Consider the following 18,313-nt stretch of genomic DNA (forward strand, 5'->3'; position numbering starts at 1 on the left):
AACTGAGCATTCATGCTTTTCTTCTGTAGAGTTCCAGATTCAGTGCCCTTTGATGCATACTTTTTATTTTATTCATGAATGATCAAGCCCGATTTTGAAAGACCAACATCCACCCCATATCTGTCCTGTCAAAACCATGAATTATGTACTCGTGAACTAAATTATCTCTCATCATCCTCCCAGCAGTACATCAGTGCTTCACCCACCTAACGAAATGGTGAGTCTAGTAGAGGAGGCATCACTATTTCACCTCCAGCCATTTCACCTACAGCTCATTTCAAACTTCTGTATTTACGGGAGCATGCAGAGATCTGAGAGAGCAGGCAGTGGACCGCTGAGAGAGAGCTGGACAGCAGGCTGCCAGGAGAGAGTGGGACATATTATTATTATTATTATCATTATTATTCAAAAAGATTTGGATGTTTTGTCTGAAATACACTAAAAAAAATAAGGTACACATACGCATCCTTACCCGAGTCGGTCCTGGAATGCCAGATTACCCTTTTACACAGAGAGACAGTGTTCTGGGGTTTTACTACCTCTGCAGCCAGGAATGGAATGCCAACCCCCCCCCCCCCGCCGCCAAAATTCTGTGTCTGTCCTTTTTACACAGCAGGCGTAGCATAAAAAAGCCGCAAATATCCGGAACAAAGTGGCTGTGTAAAAAGCATATATGTGTTGTGTTCTTGTGTAATCTGTGCTCACTTGACTCTTCACATTGGTCTTCATTGTAATTGGTTAATTTTGACCAATGGGTAGTGTACATGACTCTAAATTATTTAGAAGAGGAATATGTGAGTTGAACACCTATTTTTATAAAATTATAGTCTTAAATTTTGGTCACTGTGAAATTACATTGATATATATATATGTGTATATATATATATATATATATATATATACTGATCTCAAATGCTACTCAATAGTCAAGTCCAGTGAGCATACTGAAGCAAATATTAACCAGAGAGTTTAGGTCTTCTTGATAATTGATTAAACCTTTATTTTGTATTTCAGCATACATCAATGGTATTTGGTTTTAGTGGGATTTTTGACAACCTGAACAAAACTTGGAAACGCCTTAACTAAAAATGTAAAGCTGTCTTCACTGTTCCAGCCTGAAAATTAGAAAATCATTGCCCAGTTACTTGCATATCCCTCTACATAGACTAAATTTAATTGAACTTTTCTACTGCAGCTAAAAACACATTATCATTCCAGTATGGTAATTCTCACAAAATGCAGTATCTTTTATAAACACATCTCTTTTTTAAATTAAAAATGCCTTTGCTATCCTCTTTTTTTTCCCCCTGAATGTGCTGTCTTTGCAGCCAATTGAAATTTCATGCAAGCAGACATTTTTCGCTGGTGACTGAGTGGGACTTCACAATAAAATTTGACCCTGTACCTGCATTTATTCTGGCAGCCCTGACTAGGTGAAGGTTGCAGAGGCCAAGGGCTTTCCCAGTATTTGTCATCTTGAATGAGGGTTTATGTCTTCCTGGTTTGAGAGGCAGAATCAAAATCTTCACTTTTATTTCTTGGGTAGGGGAATTAAGCAGACCTCGCCTACTTGATCTCTAAACTGTTGTCCCAAGAATTTAGAAAATACACAAGGTCCCATAGATAACGGTATGATCAGAATAGGCCCCAGTTTAACATTTCAAGACGAAGCTGACAGAGCAAGCTTGTATATCAGGAGGGTGACCTTGTTTTTTTAAGATACCAGCACAGGAAAGAAACTAATGTAGCAAGAGGGAATTTTTAGTGTTTTACTCTGCAAAATTCCCAAAGGAATGGTTCAAATGCTGTTCATATTTTATCTTGTTCTCTTCTGTATTGATGGAACAGCAGGATGCAAGAATAACTTCTGAAATCCTAGTTGGTACGAATATTTGAGTAAGCTAAAAGTAATATCTACTACCTTCTTTACAGACATCGACTTGCGATGCTTTTCAAGCATTTCTTTAAGAATTCTGGTGGGTTTTTTTTTCCTTTCCATTTTCATCAGAACACATTTTGAGATTGGACATCAATAGACTTTTCACAATGACTGAGGAAATGTATATTGGTCTTTTAACATTTGAAAGGCCTGACTTGTCCTCTACACGTGCAGTTTGTGTAAGCTTCAGTTCCCTTGCCTGCAGTCTCATTCTAGCAAATAAGTACTCTGTGATTATACTGATCTTAAAAAAAAAGTACAGATAAATATCAATTTACTCAAAATATTGTTTTCCCTTGTTCTTTGGCGGTCTTTTGCCATACTCTGACGATATACATTTTTAAATCTGTTCAGCATATAGATATATATAAAATATATAGTTGTATATCAGAAACAAAATTGATATACTGTGTTGTGATTAAGCATGAAGGATTTGGAAGTTTCTATAGTAGTTCTGCAAAATGTTTTCTTGTGTTGCAGTGAAGAGAAAATGACGGCAGCAGCAATCAGGAAATGTTACAAATGTACCATGGGTCTCATAAAATCAGAAGGATGCAACAGGATGTCCTGTCGCTGTGGGGCCCAGATCTGCTACCTCTGCCGAGCTCCAATAAGTGGCTATGACCATTTCTGTCAACACCCAAGGTCACCAGGTGCACCTTGTCGTTTGTGCAAGAGATGCTCTTTGTGGACGGATCCTAAGGTAAGATGCTGGAGATTTCAATTAGCAATATATGCATCTCAATGAAACCATTTTCTACAGAAGAAACAAGATGGAAGGTTGGAACAAAAAAATGTTGGAACTGTTTAATAGATCTGCCAACATCCATGGTGAAGGAAACAATGTTAAAATTTCAGGCCGATCATGTATCGTCCTGTTGAGTTGGGGTTCAGAAGGAAACAGGGAATGGATAACTAAAGGATTTTCTTCTTTTTTTTCTTTGGCTTGGCTTCGCGGACGAAGATTTATGGAGGGGGTAAATATCCACGTCAGCTGCAGGCTCGTTGGTGGCTGACAAGTCCGATGCGGGACAGGCAGACACAGTTGCAGGGGAAAATTGGTGGGTTGGGGTTGGGTGTTGGGTTTTTCCTCCTTTGCCTTTTGTCAGTGAGCTGGGCTCCGCGGTCTTCTTCAAAGGAGGCTGCTGCCCGCCGAAATGTGAGGCGCCAAGATGCACGGTTTGAGGCGAGATCAGCCCACTGGCGGGGGTCAATGTGGCAGGCACCAAGAGATTTCTTTAGGCAGTCCTTGTACCTCTTCTTTGGTGCACCTCTGTCACGGTGGCCAGTGGAGAGCTCGCCATATAACACGATCTTGGGAAGGCGATGGTCCTCCATTCTGGAGACGTGACCCACCCAGCACAGCTGGATCTTCAGCAGCGTGGACTCGATGCTGTCGACCTCTGCCATCTCGAGTACTTCGACGTTAGGGATGAAAGCGCTCCACTGAATGTTGAGGATGGAGCGGAGACAACGCTGGTGGAAGCGTTCTAGGAGCCGTAGGTGATGCCGGTAGAGGACCCATGATTCGGAGCCGAACAGGAAAACAGGGAATGGATAACTAAAGGATTTATTAACACAAAAACAAACAGGCTGGCTCACCCAGCAACTCAGTGGCAGATCAGGAGCAATTAACAGCACAAAGCAAAGTAATTAGCAATTTACAAGCAGTTAGAACCTAACCCCAGCAACAGAATGCAATCAGAAGCTGTTCCAGGAGAAAGTTGGTGGGGGGGGGGGGGGGGGGTGGAAAGGAACGCAACCGGTTTCTGACCCCGGAATATACCTGTAGGGAAGAGGGGATTCCGACTACGGAGACTACCCTACACATGGGCTTCCTACAGGGGCGTACACGCTCCTGTAACCCTGATAATTGGAACCCAGCTACAATGCCAGTATCACCCTGGTTAGCTTAAAGGGTTGCTAATCCCTTGCCTATGACCACATGGCAAAGAGAAAGTAAAGCTGAGGTTTTATAACCTACCCTGCTCAGCAGGGGCTATGAGGTGGGGGACTGGCCGGTGGGAGTGTGTGCTCTGGCTGGTGGGCTCACACCTGATTGGCAGAGGCTGGACGGGGCCTTGATGTTGATGGACAGCTGGATGTGGCTTCAGGTATAACAGGAAATGCTTACTGTTTATGTAACACATCCGAACTATGGAAACCAGGAAATCAAGCATTTTTAGGTTGGAGTAAAAGGGAAGAAGCAGAGAGCACAAAGGGAATGGCTAGTTCAGGGATAGATCAGTAATATGTTGGAAATAGCCTGAATAGATTGTATGAAAGGAGAATATTCCAGTCAGATAACTCACCTGGCACTAAATTGGGTGCATTGCCACTGGATAGCCCTTTCTCCTGCCTCACGTTAGCCTCTTACAGAGCGTCAGGGGTGCGCTCCTCTTTTGTGATCGTGCAGATTCCAACCTTCATCAGGTATAAACAAAAACAGGCAGGCACTTGAATAAAAAGGAACGGGGTAGGAGGGAGGAAAGGGTGCGTAGGTTAACAGATACGAAATCATAGGTCGATACAAGTGGGAGGGTAGAAGAGAAAAAAGCTGGCAAGTGATGGGGAGAGAGTAGCTCTCTGATAGAAGGGGGTGAGGAGCTGGAAAAAAGGAAACCAATAAATAGGGAGAGATTCGGGGGGGCTGGGGGGGGAGGTTAATATTAATGCCATCAGGTTGGAGAGTGCCCAGAAGGGATACAAGGTGTTCTTCCTTTAATTTGTGCGTAGCCTCAATTTGACAGTGCGTGAGGCGATGGACAGACACACTGGAGAAGGAATGATGTGTGGAATTGAAATGATTGGCCACTGGGAGTTCTAGCTGTTGCAGCAGACAGAGTGAAAGTGCTCAACAAAATAATCTTGGGGCAAATGCATGTCCAGGCTATGAAAAGCAAGCCAAGTTCATTCTAATCATTTATTGCTCTCATGTACTTAATCATTAAACAAGTGATGGAAAAGATTTTATTGACAGTTATTTAATGACAGTTAATCTTTGAGGATATAACACATGCAGTGGATAGAGGAACATTCAATAATGTGCCACACAAAAGACTAGGGGTACTAGGGGTCGAAGCCGGCAACCCCTGGCGTGAGATGACGTCATCTGACGCTGGTGTTGAGCAGATTTTGCTTTCACACTTGCAACTTTAAAGGCCGATTGGCATTCAATTCCTGGGATCACTGGCAAGTGTGAAAGGGGCTTTAGTGTTTCTCTGGTTGGTGGTCAATGGTTACTGAGGTGTCGTGGGGTTTAGTGCTGGGCCCACAACTGTTCACAACAAACATAAATGAGATACCAAATGTAGTGTGTACAAGTTTGGTGAAGAAACTAAATTAAGTGGAAAAGTCTCCTAACTGCAAGTGTAAAATAACATGGAAGTCTGCAGATGCCATGATTGAAGTAAAAACACAATGCTGGAGAAACTCAGCAGGTCAAAGAACATATTTTGTATTGCAAAGATAAAGATACATAACCAATGTTCTGGGTCTGATCAAGGTATGAGCAAAATGTGGGCAGGTGCCTGAATAAAATGGTGGGGGGAGAGGCAGGGAGAGGAGCACAGGCCCACAGGCAAGAGGTCAGAGGTGGATGGGGGAGGGCACAACAGCAAACAGTGGGAGTGGGGATGGCGTACTCGTGTGGAAGGCATACTGCAGTTGCTTTCCACAGCTAATTCAACAGTATCTCCCCAAACCCATGGTTTTTTACCACCAAGATGAATAAAGGCAGCAAATATATGAATTAGTGTTATTTTCAAGATCCTCTTTAAGTCGTACACCTTTTTTAAAATTTGAAAATTAGTAAGCATGATTGGTGTAGCGGTTAACACAGCATGTTACAGTGCCAGTGATTGAATCCTGTGCTGCCTGTAAGGAGTTTATACATTCTCCCCATGTGCCCGTGTGGGTTTCCTATGGGGGCTCCGGCTTTCTTCCACCATTTGAAATATACCAGGGTTGTAGGTCAATTGGGTGTGATAGCACTGCATGGGCTCAGGAGCCGAAAGGGCCTGTTACCTAGGGGCTGTCTCGCTATGTCTCAAATATTTAAAATTTTAAAATGTATTGTTGATACCTCATTTCTGTTAGGTCAAAATCCTGGAGCTTTTTAATAATCTACCTGTCTTTCCTCCAAAAGTCTGTGATACCTTCATAAAAGAACTACAGTGTCTTGGCATCACCTGCTCAAAGGAAAATAGAGTTGTGTAATATATCTTAGTTTTACAACAATGTTGTCCACGTGTATATAGGTATATTAATAAAAAAATTAGGGTGGGCGCTCAATGGTAAGGCAAGTATTAAGGAAGGTCTTGAACAAAGAAAGACAAAAGGCCTGAAACTAATTATAAATCATTATCCTCCTTGGATAAAACTATGGGATGGGAAAGTCTGAAAAACTGGCTTTTTGAAATGGAATCAGTATGGAGCTTGAAATGAGTATGGGAAAAATACAAATGTGAGAATTTTTCATTTGCTTTGGAGGACTGCGAGGCAAAGTAGGTGAGTGAAGAAAAGGGTGATTTTGGCAAAATATTCTGGATGAGGTATCTAGATGACTGGCTAAGAAGGAATCGAATAATCATGTTTGAAGTTGAAGGTGTAAACGGGTTTAATTTGCTGTGAGGTAGGCCTCAGAGAAGTTAGTATTTAAGCATTTGAATTTAAAATGAAATCAGCTTGGATTTGGTCCAGTTGATCTTTTATTTCTGCCATAATGATCTTCTGTGTACAGCAGTAGTATTGACATCAATGTGCGCTGTCACAATTCATTATCAGAAGATGTGTTTTATTAGCTAATGAAGGCAGATAAAAACAGTTTGATCTGGACCTTTCAACAGTAGACAAGCCATGAAAACTTGCTGGTCATCAGTCTTCAGACTGGTGTTTCCACCACTGTGGTGTTTGGCTCTGCACTGAGGAGCTGATTGGCAAGATTCTGTTGCCATGCTGATGCTTTCCAATTCTATGTGCCACTTTGGATTCACTAGCTGTCAAAACTGAATTAAATAACTAGCAGCACTACAGAATGCTGCAGTAGTTACCAAACTTAGTGTAACTAAAATTATCCTGTAAGAAATATCATCTTTCATTTATTCAGTAGTCCGAGCGTTAAGTGAATAGCTGAATTTGAAAAGATGTGGTGCACAGTTTAAAACAATGCAATCATACAATGACTGCATGGCACCTCCAAGCCGTTCATACCTTCTTCCCCATTTTTCCAAAAATTACTTACTGTTCACCCTTTTTAGTGGCCATGTTGAAGTATTGTAGTAATTCATGAGAAAGTATTATGGTTCAATGTGTAATGAATGCCAAACCGTTATCTCATCTGTTTGACATATTTCATTGAGTTGTGTTGGCAGTTAGACTCAAAGAAGGAATGGCTTAAAAATGGCAACAATTATTCTTTCCACCTGGCCTGTGAAAGTGCTAGTAAGGAGAAAGAATGAACTCGCCATTAGAAACTGACGAGAGTTCCGGTTGGGTCAGGAAGCATGATAACAATCTGCAGAAAGATAAAAACAAAGGCATTCCACATGTGGTGAAGCTATGAATCAAACAAATATATTCTGGAATTGTACCGCATCTTGGCACTTCTTGACTAAAAGTTCAACGCAGGCAGGATTGACAAATGTACGGGGACTTTAGAAGGGAAGTTAAACTCTCTGAAGAGCACACTTTCATGGCATCAGTGGTGTATAATGGGTCAGAAAATGAAGAAACCAATTTGGATGTCTGCACAAGGTGGTGCTTACCTTCCAAATCAAAAAGCTATGGAAGAGCTATTTCATTGATAGACATTGGGAATCTGAACTTCAAAATAAATGCTTCAACTGAATTTGAAAACTGACAATAAATGTAGACAATTAAGAAAAAGTGAGTTGGGGTGGTACAATCGTTCCTTTGTTTTGCACATTAATATTTCTTCACATCTTAAGCAATATCTAACAAGGCAGAAGAAAATTAGCTGATTTGGATATTTCTAAGCACTTGTTTTCCATGGATGTATTTAAATGTCGAACCACTCTTTGAATCCTCCAAAGCATGGTAATACAGCACCTGCATTATCATCAATTATGGTGGCAGCAGATGACCTAAAATTCTTTTATGAAAAAGATTCTTCTACACTTTATGCTTCACATGTTGCTTTAAAAGAAACTATTTAAAAACGTATGGAAATATTTAAACAGAATTGTCGTTTGAAACTTGCGTGAAATGTAATGCAAGACCAAAGTTCACAAGCAACCTGACCCCGCTGCATCACATTGCTGTTTCACGATGAGATTCATGACATCAGTGTGGCAGTATAGCCTAGATTGTCCTCAGAACTGGTATAAAACTGCTAGACTACCAAGCTGTAGTGATCTCTGTCCTCTATAATGCTCCTCAGACTGACTACCCACAGCAAGCATCTCAAAGAAGTGGAAACATAGCATAAAAGCTCTGTGCAAAATTCCTTGATTCACTGGAAGTCTGTGAAACAACCTCAATGTTCACTCGCTGAGCAAGATCTCTAGCAATAAGCCTCTAATCACGTGCATTAGTCTATGTTGAGCATGCCAGGTTGCTCATGTGCCCTATAAATGACTCAGACTTTGTCAGGCAATTACTAGATTGACATGCTCATTGTTTTTTTCTTAAAGAAATGCAATACCACCACTACCTCTGTGGGTTTCTGCCCATAACTGTTCAAAGTGGAGAAGGAGCTTATTTAGGGTCTTTTGTCCATTAATTGCTTTGGTTTTTCACTGGAGCCGGATAGACTTCTGAGTGCAACTCAGGTGAAAGTTTTAGCCTTTACCACGCTGATAGCCTGACGAACAATTATATTGAAATGGAAAGATGGCTCTTCTCCTACCCATACATAGTGGTTCCATGATGTAATGTCCTATTTCAGCTTGGAGAAAATTAGATACAACATTAAAGGTAGAAATTTTAAATTGATAAAGATGTGGAGCCCATTCATAGAATATGGTCATGATCGGAAGAATTAAGAATTTTGAATGTTCTGGAGATTCTCTGTCCAATGTCTGGAGATTGCCATCAGATCCACAATTTCCTTTTTATTTTTTTTACAAGGTTATCTTGATTAAAGGGAGGGGGTTGATTAGATTTAGATTTTAGGGTTCTTTTGTTTCTTTTTATCAATTTTTATTTGGCTTAACATGGCAAATATTGGTTTAACATGGTTATTAGAGATTAATTTGTTTCTTATGTGGATCAAGGAACTGTTTAATGTATTTCCATCAATTTGTTTTTTTAAAATATATACTTGTATATTCATGAGATGGCTGGTCATGTGTTTCCCAAAATTTTGTATGTGTTTATATCTTAAACTCAACAAAAATATTTAAAAAAGAAAAGGAATATTATTTAGGACCTCAAAGTTGTGCTTTGGCAGCACATGGAAGCTCTGATAGGCAGCAGGAGAAGACCACCTCACCAACTGCTTGCCAGCTGTTCATATCAGGTACCACCTGCCCTACTTGTGTGGTAATCTGCTGTTTTGGTATCAGCCTCCTTCGCCATCTCAGCAGCCATAAAAAACCTGAATCCACCTGGAAGCAAGTCATCTTTGATGCCAAGGGGCTACCTCAGAAGGTGACGATTCATGAATGGAGATAGGAGTAGGGAGATTTTGTTTTTGAGATTTATAGCGCTCTCTGTTTATTGTACATGTAGCACTGTTACAGTTTCACCATGTAGCTACAGTACAACTCCAATTATCCAAAATGGTCGGAGCTTGGCCTATGCCGGATAAACGGAGAGCTGGTAATTTTTTACAAACAGCCCAGTAGCAACAGAAAATCACTTTTAAGTGTTAAAGTGTTTAAAATAATGTTTAATTCTCACCAAAAAATGCTGCCCACCGAGGTCCCCAGTTAGTTGGGCTCCGAATAAAGTTCAGATAAATGAAGATTTTGGACAATCAGAGTTGTTCTGTACTTCATATTCAGTAACTTCTGGTATGGCTTTTGATATGTCGCTCTGCGCCCTTGGTTAATTCTGAATCGATGATAATAGAATTACCACAGCCATTAGTCACAGATTGCAGTGGAATGGAATTATGCAGTTGCTGAATTGTATCATCAGTGTGAAAATGAACATTCTTCACAAAAAAACAGTTTCTCCTGCTAATATTGTCTCAAATGACTGCATCTGCAGATTGGTAAGGAAGAGTTTATGTAAATTTATCCATCGAGTTGATTCTGTCACCATTTTGCTGGAAACTGTGATTCCAAATGTGATTCTAAACTGAGTATGTGCTACTGTGTTTTCCAAGTCGTGTAAAACATGAAATAATACTGCTTATTCAACTTGGAAGTCAGTAATCATCAGTTGTTTATCTTGCTTACCTAATTGGTCTGGAGTTCAATTCAAGGAGTGGGACAGCTCTCTCGATTTAGTCACTGGTCCCCTTATGTCCATGCAAAAGACTTTGCAAAGTTGGCTAGGTGGGCTTGAAATCAAAATCCATTTTTAATGATAATGGCAGGTAATTCACAGTGCTGTGGGGTCAGTGGCTAGACCAGCTAAAAGCAACAGATTTCTGTAGGACATTTGTGAATCTGATGGAGTTTTCTTAGTAACCATGCTGAATGTCTTTTTTCTCTCTCTTAATTTACCCACTCTTGCAAGGTGGTTTCTTTGAATCTCTGCCAGCACCTAACAGAGCAATCCCATCAGGTTCATAGCCTTCCCTCCACCCTTTATTTCCCTGCATCTCTACAATTTATTCTTATTCTCTCATGTGCCCATCAATGCCAAAAAGAAATTTATTGTACCTATAAAAAAAAATCTACCTACCTTGAAATATGGGAAGAAACCAGAAAACCTGGCAGAAACTCACCTGCTTATGTGGGGAGCATGAAAATTTCTTGCAGACAGCAGTCCAGGATCAAATCCTGATTTCCAGTGCTATTAGGCAGCAGTAATAACACCACCCTGCTACCCTGTGCCATCTTGTGTATTGGTATTGCATTTTCATTGTAATTGAAAATACTGATTCATTCTGATGCTTAAAAAAAAAACATTGGATGTTACCACATTCAAATCTCATTTACTAATTAAATTTAACATAGATATACAGCATCATAACAGGCCCTTTTGGCCTGTTCTACCCAATTGACCAATCCACAATACGCTCTGCAGGGAGGCAGGAAACTGGAGCCCATGGGGAAAACTCACTCGGGTGCTGGGAGAGCGTACAAACACCTTACAGATAGCGCGGGATTCAAACCCCAGTCCCAATTGCTGTAACCGCTACGCTAACAAAGCCGCCCCGCTATGCTGCAAGTGAATTGCATTCTGCCAAACTACAACAGGTAATTAACATTAGGCGATGCATGGAATGTGGTGATAGAAATGTTGGCAGCTCATATAATTGAGCATTGCCTCTTTGGATATATTCCACATTTCTGAGACTCAAAACAGCAGGCGAATCAAAGCTTGTCCATTTTGGCAGGTAGCCCTACAAGACCATTCCAGGATTAAACATTTCAAGATAAATTTCAAATAATTTCCAGGAAACTTATTGAGTTCTAGCAGTGAACCTGATTGAAATATAGTAGCCAACATTTATCTCTTAAAAATTCCCATTAATCTCAGGCACATTGTATATTTGTACACTTATGACGTTAGTATGTCTCACACCTGTGATTTCTAATGACAAGGGCAGCAGATGCATTGACATGCAGGTTCCTCTTCTATTTCAGACCATTCTAATATGGTAATGCTTCACTTCTCCATCATTACTGTGTTCAAATCGGGGAAGAAGTCCCTATTTGATATTATTGTAGAAATGCCGTCACAGAAAGACTACAGAGCTTCTAAAAGGCTACTCTAAAGACGATCAGAATTGATCATAAATCCCAAACTTACCAGCAGCATTTTTATCCCAAAATATAGGGAAAAAATTTTAAAGGTTGAGTTGCAAATGTAAAATGTGCTCTGGAAATATTTCTCTCAGTGGTGGAATGTCTTAACAACAGTATAACAGAGAATCACCGTAAAGAATTTAAAGATTTGTGAAGAATTTTCAAAATCTCAGCAGCTAAATTGTATAAAATATTTGTCGATGCTTCTGCTGCCCTTGCCATTTGAGATAGCAGGTGTGGGACATACTGACGCCGTAGTCTGGCTGACTTAAGTGTAAAAATATACCATGTGCCTGAGATTAATGGAAATTTTTAAGTGAATTTTTAGGAGATAAATGTTGGCTACTATATTTAATTGATTTGAAATTTATCTTGAAACTTTTTTTAAACTGCTTGATTTCCTTTATCTCCCCACAATGTTGATATTCAAGCCACAGATTGTGAAATAACTGAATTAATTTGAGGGTCCTTTATAGTTCTTTAGGGAATTGCTCCAGTTCCTCCCAAAATAAGTCTATTAATGGACAGATTTTTCAAATCCAAAAGCCTGAATTTTAAACAGTTTTCAGAGAATGCAGGTTGAAAGATATGAATATGGACCCCAGTTTGTTGAACCAGACCCAGAGGTCCAGACGAGGTTGAATTTGGTTGTGATATTCCCTAAAGGTAATCTTTGCAGAGTAGATACTGTGTGTGTGTGTGTATGTGTGTGTGTGTGTGAGAGAGACCCTCACCCTCAATAACTTCTCCTTTGACTCATCCCACTTTCTCCAGGTCAAAGGGGTAGCCATGGGTACCCTCATGACCCCCAGCTATGCCTGCCTTTTTGTTATGTGGAGCAATCTAAGCTACAAGCCTACCCAAGCAAGGCCCCTCAACTCTTTCTCTGTAACATCAATGACTACTTTGGTGCTGCCTTGTTGACTTCATCCATTTTGCTGCCAACTTCCACCTGACCTCGTATTAACTTGGTCTATCTCCAGCAGTATTGTCCCTTTCCTTGGATCTCTCTGTTGCCATCTCAGGAGACAAATTCTCGACAGTCACCTACAAGCCCACCAACTCGCACAACCACCTCGACTTCACCTCTTCGCATCCTGTTCCTTTGTACGGAATCCATTCCCTTCTCTCAATTCCTTCATCTTCATCACATCTGAACCTAGGATGAGGGCTTCTATGCCGCATCATCAGTGATGTCCTCCTTCTACCACCATCAGCTTGGCCCTCTCAGCCTCCAATACCCACAAATCTGCCCTGACCCCCCCTAAATGCAACAAGGATAGTGTAAGGGTTAAAATGATTTAAAATTACTTGCAAACACATATTTGCAAGAAACTAGCAGCTAGCATATTGTTTACAAATTCTTGGAGTGCCTGTAAGCCAAGGTCTTTTTTTTTAACGTGTATAATATAAACAAAGTTTGAATTTTGCTTTTGTGCTGTGTAGGACTAGGACAAAATGTAGACTGTCCAGATCATTTCTTTGACATATACTTTTGAAAGTATTAATAGTTTATTGTAACAGTGAAATTTACTGTTTTAAGAGTTCAAATTAACAGAGGCAAAACTTGATCCTACTTTGCAACGGACTTTTCATTAATGAGTCAAAACAATGATGTCTGCATTATGCTTAAGCGATTATAAAGGGAAATAGTTGCAATAGGCAGGATTCCTATTGTTCTCGTCTATTGTTCTCTGCCATTTCCGTGACCTACTATGTGATCCCACTGTTGTGGTCGCGTACTTACCTGTGTTGGGAGTGGTGCCGGTCGCCGCTAATGATGTAATCAAATCAACGTGTGGGAGTAATAGTATGCATATGCGGGATACAGGAGGAGAGTGAGAGTGTCAGGGTCATCCATGTGGCGGTGAGCCAGTGAGAAGGACAGAGGGGTTTGGCTGGGTGCTCTTTGGGGAGTTGAAGAAGGCAGAGTTGTGTGTGAAGAGAATAAAGAAAATTGACTCCATTTTGTGCTGAAAGAAATTAATGTATTCTTTAATTGTGTGTAAACTGGGTAAGTCAGTGACATTACCCTGTGATTTCACAGCACCTTCTAGTTTAAAATGGATAATGAGGAGGATAAACCCCTTAGAGAAGCAGTCGAGGTGTTAAATCTGGATATTCCCCCCTTTTTATTAATAATGCATCAGCGTGGTTCATGATCCTCAAGGTGTGTTTCTCTGCCCTTGGTGTGACAAGTCAAAAGAAGAAATACATTCTACTTGTGGCACGTCTTCCAGAGCAGATTGCCCGTGAGATGGAGGATGCTTTAGTGGATCCAGATGGTAATCTTCCATACGACATGCTTAAATCTGTTATTCTGTACTCAGTCATCTAGGGAGACTTGTTTTGCCAAATTACTAGCTGACGACAGCCTAGGCGATACACAGCCATCGCAGATGTTGAGGAAATGGCACAGACTCGCTGGAAGAAGATTTTTGGAAACAGATTCCTCCATTGTTTACCGTCATGTTCAAGGACATTTGATGAGTTTCTTTCGGATGTTATCCCTCGATCATGACGACTTCGTTATTTCAAAGAAGGATTGGCTAGTCAGCAGGAGCAAATGGAGCTGGAACAACTGCTTATCTCACCTTGTGAAATGACGATTGAAGGAGGCACCAGCGCCTCATGGCTCGACGACGAATGGGTTGGAGCAACAAATGGAAGCACTATCACTTCAGGCTTTGGGTACGCAATGAAATTCCTTCCGTCGACCTGGTTGGAATCGAGGTGGTCGAAGGCGTAGTAGGGGGAATGGGCGCTGTATTTGTTGGAAGCATCAGAGATATGCCGCTGCTGCCTGGTCCTGTCTTCCACCTTGCGACTTCTACAAATGGCAGCCAGGAAACAACTAGGGCCGGCAAAAGTGGCAACTGCTGCCCACGGCCACGTCAGCCACTGTCTGACTCAAAGGCTATCTCTTGGGTGTTCGATTTCTTGTCAATTCTGGTGCAGAGATATGTGTAGTCCCTCAAACCCCTGAGGAATGTAGATCCCCCCTAAATATGTCATGTTCATTCAGCCACGAATGGTTCTCACATTCAAACATAGGGTCAATGGTCACTTGTTAGATTTCAGTCTCAACAAACCTTTTCAGTGGGTTTTCACATTTGTAAATGTGGCAAATTCCATTTTTGGAGCGTATTTCTTGTCACATTTTTCATTGTTGGTGGATTTGAAAAATGGTAGTGTCATGGACCGCAGCTCTTGTATGCAAGTGAGCTGTATTTGTCATCCATCCAGTGTCATCAGCCATCTGACAGGCCTTCAACCTGGCTTCTGCCCTTTCTGAGCCTTGGTCAAGTGCTTCCCTCGCCTGGTGACCCTATACAGACATTAAACAGCCAGCCACCACATAGAAGCTCTGGGTCCTCTCGTTGCAGCGCAGACTCGTTGATTACCCCAGACCATCTTAAAATTGCAAAAACAGAATTTGACCAAATACAAAAGTGGGGCACAGTTCACGGATCTGACGGTGGCTGGGCATCACCATTGCATATGGGGATCAATGACTATGGTAATTATCATGCCCTGACCAATTCCACCATGCCTGACTTATGCAACATTCCCCATTTACAAGACTTATCACCAAACCTCCACACCAAATGTGTATTTGTGAAAATGGATCTCGTACATGCTTACTATCAGATTCCAATCGAGACTTCTGATGTCACCAAGACCATAGTAATTACTTCTTTCAGCACGTTTGAGTTTCTGCGAATGCCATTTAGTCTACGAAATGCAACTCAGACATTCCAGTAGTTTATTGACCGTGTACTAGCCGGCCTTGATTTTGTTTGTCTACATCGATTTTATTGTCGCGAGCGTAGATGAAGAGGAGAACAAGTGCCACCTTAACTCATTGTTTCAAAGGCTTGATGAGTTTGGCATTGTGGTCAATCCCAGTAAATGCATTTTTGGTGCTGCTGGTTTCATATTTTTTGCGACATAGATTAACCAACATGGTATTTTGCCTGATGAATCGAAAGTGTGAGAAATTTGACAATTTCCGACATACATTACATTTGGCCAGCTGTGATGATTTTTAGGCATGATGAATTTTTATCACCGTTTCCTGCCAAATGCCGCAGCATTTCTATTATACCTTACTGAATAATTAAAAGGATCTGATAAGTATGTTTCCAAAAGACCATTGACTTTGGGAGACGATGCCATGAGTGCATTCAATGATGTGAGGACTACGTTTGCAAATGCCACTATGATTGTACATCAAAATCCCAGTGCCTTGGTTTCTCTTACCATTGATGCATCCGTCTGTGCTATGGAAACAGTGTAAGAACAATGAGGCCATGGGCAAATGGAACTTCTGCCATTTTTTTTCAGCCAAGCTGTTACCGGTGCAGGCAAAGACGGTTAAGAACTCGTAGCCATTTATCTCATAGTGAAACATTCTGCCTTTTTTTGGAAGCTTGTCCTTTCATCATTTATACAGACTACCAGCCTTCTATGTTTGCCGCAAGTACAAGCACACGTCACTACTTGCCCCTAAATATCTGGCATTTGGACTTCATCTTACAATTTTCATTGGACATACGGCATATCTGAGGATAAGTGAATGCCGTAGCCAACACTCTGTCCAGGCGTGACATTGATGCCTTACTTTCGAATACTGCCATCAATTTAATTGCCATGCGAAGAAAAGAAAAGAATGGACTCAGTAGAATTTCTGGTGTATTTTTGTTGAATGACAACATTGTCTGACTGGCTTAATGCAACCTAGATTGTATACCTAAAATAGATGAGGGGGGGGTGGGGGGGGTGGCTTGGGAGGAGGGGGGGGGGGAGAAAAAGTCACTGTATATGTGTGAAAAAGAAAAAGTGTATATCATGGCTAACGTGATTTATGGTGTGAAAAATAAAAAAAATTTTTTAAAAAAAATTTAATTGCCATGCCTCGTGCACTGCACAGCACACCAATCCCAATATCATGAGATATCACTATATCAACTCCATCTTCAAGATGTGACCCTGAATGAATCAGGTGACGTATTAGTCTACGATTTTCCCACAGGAAGACCAAGGATTTTTGTGCCGGTGGCAGTGAGGCAGGAGATATGTATGTCTCTTCATAATCTATCTCATCCTGGTAGAAGAGCATCAATCAAAGTGATTAAGGAATGTTTTACTTGGCTTCATGTTAATCAGGATGTTGGATTATGGGCAAGGACCTGCTTGCCATTTCAACGTTTTAAAGTCTCCAGACACACAAAATGAGGGATTTTGTTGTTCCAGATTTCAGCACGTGCACTTGGGCTTAGAAGGCCACTTCCTCCATCCCAGGGATATATTTATCTGCTCTTGTCAGAGGACCGATTCCCCCTGCCAATCAGACCGTACTTCACCTGTCTTGCAGCGTCGTATGAGGTCGGATTGAACTGTCAGTCCTCCAGACTGTTACATAGTGGGACATTTTCATTCAGTTGCCTCCTTGCATTCCTCAGAGGCTATCGCAGTCATGTACTTAGCTGCATCAGGAATGATGCCAGTCACCACTGATGACATAATCAAAGAGGTGCACGAGAGTAATAGCACGCATGCAAGGGGTTAGTTAAGTAGTCAGCATATACAGGAGGCAAGTGAGAGCGTCAGGATCACCCGTGTAGTGGTGAGGCAATGAGAAGATCAGAGGGGTTTGGCTTGGAGAGTTGAAGAAGGCAGTGTTGAGTCTGAAGAAAATAAAGAAAAACAAGTGAGTGTATTCTTTGTGTGTAAACTGGGTAAATCAGTATCATTACACCACCACTAGACACATATTCCCCTTTCCTCTCCCTCTGCTTTCTGCAGGGACCACTGTGCCACCCTTGTCCACTCCTCCCTCTCCACCAATTGTCCCCTTGGTATCTACCCCTGTGACTGCAGGAGATGCTCCACTTGCACCCATATCTCCTCCCTCGCCACCAATCAGGGCCTCAAACAGTCGTTCCAATGAATTAGCATTTCACTTGTGAATCTGCGGGGCTCACCTGCTGCATCCAGTGCTCTCGTTGTGGTCTCTGCTACATTGGAGAAACTGAGAAATAGCTTTGTTGAGCACCTTGGCGTTGACCACTGCAATAGCATGGATCTCCCAGTGGCCACTCATTTCAATTCCCCATCCCATTTTCTTTCTGACATATCTGTCCATGGTCTCATGCACTGCCAGACTAAGACCACCCGCAAATTGGAGGAACATCACCTCATAATTCTGTTGGGTATCCTCCAACTGGATGGCATTAGCATCAACTTCTCTGGCTTTTGTTTATAAACCTGCACCCCACTTCTTCCTCTGATATCTTCCCCCAGCTCTGTCTGTCCCTCTCTTTTCCCACTGTCTCCTTCCACATAGACAAAATCAATTTTCACCTCTTCCCTTATCATATCCAATTAACACTTTTTTGTCTGGATTCCTCCCCTGGCCAGCACAGCCTCTATTCTGAGATTTCCTGGGCTTTTTTCTTATTTTTTGGTTATTCCTTGAAGTCCT

The 18,313-nt window shown here is 41.4% G+C and overlaps 1 protein-coding gene across 1 annotated transcript in view; it reads left to right on the plus strand.

Moving 5' to 3' along the window:
• rnf216 (ring finger protein 216) overlaps nucleotides 1–18,313 on the plus strand; it is a 165,357-nt gene that overhangs the window by 123,299 nt on the left and 23,745 nt on the right. The window contains exon 15 of the mRNA XM_069904735.1: nucleotides 2,420–2,642. Within this exon, the coding sequence (XP_069760836.1) occupies nucleotides 2,420–2,642 (223 nt within the window). The remainder of the gene's footprint in view (nucleotides 1–2,419; nucleotides 2,643–18,313) is intronic.

Source organism: Narcine bancroftii, chromosome 12 (genome assembly GCF_036971445.1).
Source record: "Narcine bancroftii isolate sNarBan1 chromosome 12, sNarBan1.hap1, whole genome shotgun sequence".
Taxonomy (NCBI): Eukaryota; Metazoa; Chordata; class Chondrichthyes; order Torpediniformes; family Narcinidae; genus Narcine; species Narcine bancroftii.